Source organism: Myotis davidii, unplaced genomic scaffold (genome assembly GCF_000327345.1).
Source record: "Myotis davidii unplaced genomic scaffold, ASM32734v1 scaffold244, whole genome shotgun sequence".
Taxonomy (NCBI): Eukaryota; Metazoa; Chordata; class Mammalia; order Chiroptera; family Vespertilionidae; genus Myotis; species Myotis davidii.
Window position 1 is genome coordinate 238,165 of NW_006294993.1, and position 6,089 is coordinate 244,253.

General features: G+C 58.4%; 1 protein-coding gene across 8 annotated transcripts in view; it reads left to right on the forward strand.

The window, feature by feature from the left end:
* The window catches only part of SAMD10 (sterile alpha motif domain containing 10), a 5,605-nt gene extending 1,735 nt beyond the window's left edge, over positions 1-3,870 (forward strand). Inside the window, exons 2-6 of one of the 8 annotated variants that reach the window (XR_001514880.1) lie at positions 1,388-1,816; positions 2,189-2,329; positions 2,530-2,673; positions 2,929-2,996; positions 3,396-3,870. Coding sequence is in view for 4 of the 8 variants with exons in the window: in XM_015567686.1 (XP_015423172.1) it covers positions 1,380-1,816; positions 2,189-2,329; positions 2,530-2,552 (601 nt within the window). In the remaining 4 variants the exon portion in view is untranslated. Of the gene's footprint in view, positions 1-1,379; positions 1,817-2,188; positions 2,330-2,529 lie in introns of all 8 variants that reach the window. The other 7 variants (XR_001514879.1, XR_001514878.1, XR_001514881.1 and 4 more) reach the window with 7 other exon arrangements.
* Positions 3,871-6,089: the final 2,219 nt, after the last annotated feature.

The window sequence follows — 6,089 nt, forward strand, 5'->3', positions numbered from 1 at the left end:
TGGAAATCATTTATAAGCTGGAGGCCATCATTCCTTATGCAGGTTTTCCTTTTAAATAAAACACGGCAGGCAGCACAGTGTAACAGGGCGTGACCTGGAATCAGCAGCCAGGCCGGCCGCCCTGGCGCCTGGTCCCCAGAAGGTGCCGGCTTAGAATAAGTCCTTTCCCACGGCGCCCCTCGAGGCGGCGGCCACGCTGGCCACACAGGCTGACCCTAGACCTCAAGTTTAGAGTCCCCCAGGGCCATCTGAGAACAGAGGGGGCGAGGAGGAGGAGGAGGAGGGGCTAAGGCCGGTGAATGGAATAGGGTGGGAGGAGGAGGAGGAAGATGCGTCTCCCCGCGCCACCCCCCCTTACTGAGACCTGGGCACGCGGCCAAACCCTCCCCTCCATGGGGTGGAGGGAAGGTCTCACTCTGTGGCGGGTCTCGGGAACCTGATCCTGCCTGCTGAGTCAGAGTGGGGATGCTGTAAAGAAGGGCAAGCCTGGGCCCAGCTTTCTGCCCCGCCCCAGGGCCTGTTGACTTGTGGACATTACCCAGAGCCTCCCTCCCTCCCTCCATTCATTCATTCATTCATTCACAATGTTTCTGGGCACCTCCTGTGTGCCAGGGCCTGTGCAAGTCCTTGGGAGGGGCCTGTCCAGGTGTCTGCCCTCCCCAACTCATGTCAACAGCAAGCCCAGAAATTATGGTAAAACTAAGAGTTGACAGGTGTAATAAATTTATTGTGGGAAAGACATCTCCAAGGGTCCTGAGCAGAGTTGCACCTGCACCCTGTACTGAGCAGCCCATGCCAGCTAGGCAGTCGCCATGCAAAGAAACCATCCTGGGCCAGGGCCGTGGGAGGTGGGAGCAGGAATCCTGGGTGTTGGCTGCCCGAGTTCAGGCTTCTTGTCACTGAGCCACGCCTAGTGAGCACCGCTGGGCAGGGCAAAGCTTCAACTCCAGGTGCAGAGCTGGGGTTCAGCCCATGAGGATGGAAGCAGGCCACCCGAGGGCCTCCTACCACACAGCGTGTCGCAGGCAGGTCCTCTGTGTGTGCCCTGGCCTGGTGTGGCTGGTGCCGAGGCAAGGGTGAGGTCAGGCTGTCCCAGGGCAGGCCTACTGGCTGTCAGTCTTGGGCTCCTTGGTGGGCACATCTTCTCTCTAATCTCAGCAGAATTGGTCCTGCTCCCCAGAGCAAGGGGGTTGGACTTGTTCGTCCTTCATCTTTGAGCGAGGTGGGGTTCTCAGGGCAGCTCACGGTGCTCCCTCCTGCCCTTAGGAGCTTGGGGACCCCTAGTTGGGAAAGTGGCCCCTTCCTCAGTGGAGGGGAGTTGGGCTGAGCAAGGACAGGAGCCACTGGCTTTGCCCCTGACCACTCTGACCAGTGCCCTGCTCCACAGCCACTGCCCACTTCAGCTTCTGCCGGACCCTCCTGGAGCACACAATGTCAGCTGAGAGCATCCCCTGCCACTTGCCTAGGACTCCAGGCACCAGCCTCACCTGGCATGACTCACGAAGCCAGAGGGCAGCTGGTGGCCGGCCAGTCAAGCTCCTGCAGCAGCCTGGCACAGAGGCCCCCCAGGTACCCAGCTATCATCCCCATTCAGCCCCGGCCCTCCCCACCGCTGCACTGCATCTGCTGCCCTCTCCCCCACAGGGCCGGCTGTACTCTGACCACTGCGGCCTGTACCACACGAGCCCCTCACTGGGTGGCCTGACGAGGCCTGTGGTCCTGTGGAGTCAGCAGGACGTCTGCAAGTGGCTCAAGAAGCACTGTCCCCACAACTACCTCGTCTACGTGGAGGCCTTCTCCCAGCACGCCATCACCGGTGAGGGACCACATCCCAAGAGAGCCCGTTTTCTCTTGCTACCCTTTCCTTTCTGGCTTCTCCTGACTCAGCCTCTCCTTCAGGCCTGTGTGTCTGCAGAATCTCCCATTGTCTCTCCCAGTCTCTTCATCTGGCTTTTCTCTGCAAAGTCTCTATCCATCCTTGTCTCTCCCTCTCTTTCTCTGTCTCTCTGAATTGACCTGTCTCTGTCCCCCCGCCACCTCTCTCTCTCTCCCCCTTCTCTTTCTCTCTGTTTCTCCTTCTCCCTGTCTTTGAGTCTGTGCCTCCCCTCCCCACTGCTCTTTCTCTGCCTTCGCTCCGGATCTCCACAGGACATTGACCTGGGCTCGATCCCTTTCCCCACCCCTCCAGGCCGGGCACTGCTTCGGTTGAATGCGGAGAAGCTGCAGCGGATGGGACTGACACAGGAGGCCCAAAGGCAGGAGGTGCTGCAGCAGGTGCTGCGCCTACAGGTGCGCGAGGAGGGGCGGAGCCTGCAGCTGCTTAGCCAAGGTTAGTGGGAGGAGCCAAGAATGCCTGAGAGGCTTAGAGAGGTCTGGGGGGTTGGGTTGCAAGTCCCCCACTCTTGCGTGCAGGGAGGGTGGGTGGACCTCAGGAGCGTGGCCATGGGAGCCCAATAAGGGCTCTCCTACACCCACGGTGGTGTGGACAACGCCAGCGGCCCCCATTCCGCCTTACTCATCCACCCATAGCTTCCTTCGGACACATGTCCTAGTTGCTGCCCGAGGCTTGAACCCCAGACCCCAGCACTGTGACCAGAGCCCATGGCAAAGATGCGGCACAGCCCTTCTCGGACCTCCAGGAGTCCCCAAGGGCCAAGCCTGGCCCAAAGGAAGGTGGGACCAGGATTGTCACCTCAGCCACCTCTGGTTGTGCACTGTGGGCTATGTCTGGGATTGGGCAGGTGGGGGCTTCCTGAGTATATGCTCACCTCCCAGGACCTGGACCCAAGCCCAAACCCTGGTGCTGCTGGCAGCATTTGGGGCAACCACCTGGAGCCAGAGCGGGGTTTGGATGTTTCCCCAGGCTCCCAGGGAGTGTTTATTTATATTCCTTCACTCACATCCTCTGGGCATCCTGTCCTCTCCCAGGACAAGAGAGCTGTCTGCCACTCGTCCAGTTCCACACCCTCCCAGCACCTGGAGGACTACCCACAGAGGTGGGATACACTGCCAGGCTCTGTGTACTATGTGCCCACTCCCTGCCCTTGCCCAGGCCCGCAGGCCCACCCTGCTGTCCAGGTTATGGTCATCAGTGTCCACCGGCCAAGCACCCTGCCCAGCACCTTCACTCATTATTTTATGAGACCCTCACATGCCGGCATCTACTCATGGGAACTGAGGAGGGGGAGGTTCAGGATTGCCCAAGAGCCTAGGACCTAACAGGGCACGATAGGGACCCACACCAGAACAGGCAGGTGGCATGAGAGGGAGGGACCCACACCAGCACGGGCGGCCTGATCCTGGCCTTAGATTTGGGAAAGCTTCCCTCCTCTCAGGTTCATGGCACCACCCTGAAGGCACAGTGATGGGCGGGCATTCCCACTGTCCCTTTCCAGGGAAAATCTGGATTCTCATAAGAGACATCCCATGCTGCCCACTGGAGACCCAGCCGGTGGTGACAAGCACTCCCAGAGGGCTGCGGTGGGCGGGGCTGCCGGCAGGGGGTCAGCCAGGCAGTCCTGAGCCTCCTGCCTCCTGGTCCCTGCTCGCCGCTCCTCTGGGGGACTCAGACCCTCTGGCAGACGAGGCTGAGCCCCCAGCCTGCTCTGTGCCCTGAGCTGGTTTCAGGTCCCACGTGGAATCTGGATAACTGGCCTGGTGCCCAGCCCCCCATGGAAAGTCCCGTCCTGTCTGGCTGCCCTGAGTGTCCCCCACTTTGTGTCATTGCAATGTTGCCCTTTCCAGAGGGCCCTCCCATCTCTGCCCCCTTCTCCCTCCTTTGTCTTGCCCTCCAAGCTCGTCTTGTCTTGTTTTGCGTTCACTTTTTTATATTCTGATAAAAAGACCAGAAATAAACCTGGTTCTCAAGTGCCCCAGTGTGGTGTCCAGTCAGCTGCCTTGTGGGATGGGGCAGCCCTGAGCCAGAGCAGGGGTTTCCCGGCCCAGCTGCCTCCTGCCATGGCCACCAGGTGGCAGTAGTGCGGCATCCTGGCAGGCACCTGTTTATCCCAGGAAGGAGGGGGTGGAGCAAGAGCAGAGGCTGGGCTCCCACCGGGTACTGCACCTGGACACACCAGCAAAGGTGAGCTAGGCTCCGGGGGCTGCTGTACAAATGGCAGCTGAGAGACTTCACGCCACAGAAACTGATTCCCTCCCAGTTCTGCAGGCCGTGGTCTGAGACCCGCAGGGCTGGCGGGGGGACCCTTCCCAGCTCTGGTGGCTGCTGAGATTGCTGGGTTCAGAGACACGCCACTATGTCCAGGACTACACGGTCACTTCGCCTTCTGTCAGTCTCACGTCTCCCTCTGACAAGGACACTTGTCACTGGATTTAGGGCCCACCTGGATAACCCAGATGACCTCATCTCAAGACCCTTAACTTAATCACATCTACAAAGACCTTTTTTCCAAATAAGGTCCCATTCATAGGTTCCAGAGATTTTTTTAAATATATTTTACTGATTTTTTAGAGAGAGGAAGGGAGAGGGATAGAGAGTTAGAAACATCGATGAGAGAGAAACATCGATCAGCTGCCTCCTGCACACCTCCTACTGGGGATGTGCCCACAACCAAGGTACATGCCTTTGACCGGAATCGAACCTGGGACCTTTCAGTCCGCAGGCCGACGCTCTATCCACTGAGCCAAACCAGTTAGGGCTCCAGAGATTTTTTTAAAAAAAAGATGTTTTTATTGATCTTAGAGAGAGAAAAGGAGAGGGATAGAAATATCGACGAGAGACATTGATCAGCTGGTTACTGCACGCCCCACGCTGGGGATTGAGCCGCTACTAGGCATGTGCCCTGACTGGGAACTGAACCATGACCTCCTGGTTCATAGGTCGACACAACCACTGAGCCACACCAGCTGGGTGGTTCCAGGGATTTGATGTGGATATCTTTTGGGGACTCCCATATAGTTTGCCACAGGGCAGTGCCCTGACATAAGAATCATGGGTCATAGCACGTGCCCTGACACAGGTATGCAGGCAGCAGCCAGATATCAATAGTAACTCAGAGGCATAAACCAAACCCTGCAGTCCGAACACACAGACACAAACACAGAGACACAATGACACCAACATCCAGACCCATAGCAACACACTCCAACACAGCATCTCAGACACACCATGACCCCAACCTACAGAAACCAGACATGCTGCAGCCTGAGCATACATCTGCCAGGTCCAGACATACTCCACCCCCCGTGTCCAGCCCCCTGGAAACTAACAGACAGGTATCTTCTCACCTAGTACAAGACACAGATACACCCTGACACTGATGTCCAAAGAGGATGCTGACCAACATACATGGTCACTCAGACACATCGAGTGACACTGACACATCACATACAAGGACATGCAGACTTACACAGGGAAAGCTGACAGCCTTGGATATACCTCAAGGCACGCACCCTGACCGCTCCCAAAATCTTGTGTGTCCCGTCCCCAGGGTGGACAAGGTCAATGAGGGAAGGACATTCTCTCTTCCTGTGGTCACACAGGCCTCGCTCTGATTTCCAAGGGAAGGACTGACGGACTGGCCCCTCCACAGAGTGCCCCGACCTGGGCTCGGCCTTGGCCTTGAGGAAGCAGATCCCCAGGGTCCCTGTGAGAAGTGGACCTCAAATGTGCCATCTTTTGTGCCATGCCCCCCAGCAGTGCAAGCTGAGCCTGCTCCAGGGTGGACAGGGGTGGGGGTCGAGTGTGAGGGTGGGGTGGGAAGGGCCACAGGGAAGGAGGTGCACCTTGTAACTTCTTTTCACTAGCTCTCCTTCCCCTCTTTCATTCATTCCCGCGTCCTGATGCTGGTGGGGTTGCTGTCCATCACCCCCACACCTGATACCAGCTTCCCTGCAGGGGGCCAAGTTCTGGGGCACAGAGGAGCCGGGCAGTGGCCACTGTCCAGGCACACCCCGTCCCAAAGCAGACAGGCTCGTCTAGTCCATGGTCAGCAGCCCCAGTGAAGCGCCGCCTCACATGCCAGGAGCCAGGTCCCGAGGGTGGCCACAGGCAGAGGTGTCCCAGGCTGGATGGAAGAGGCCGGACTCTGCTCTGCAGGCCACAGCCGCCACGGCCAGCTCCGCTCCCAGGA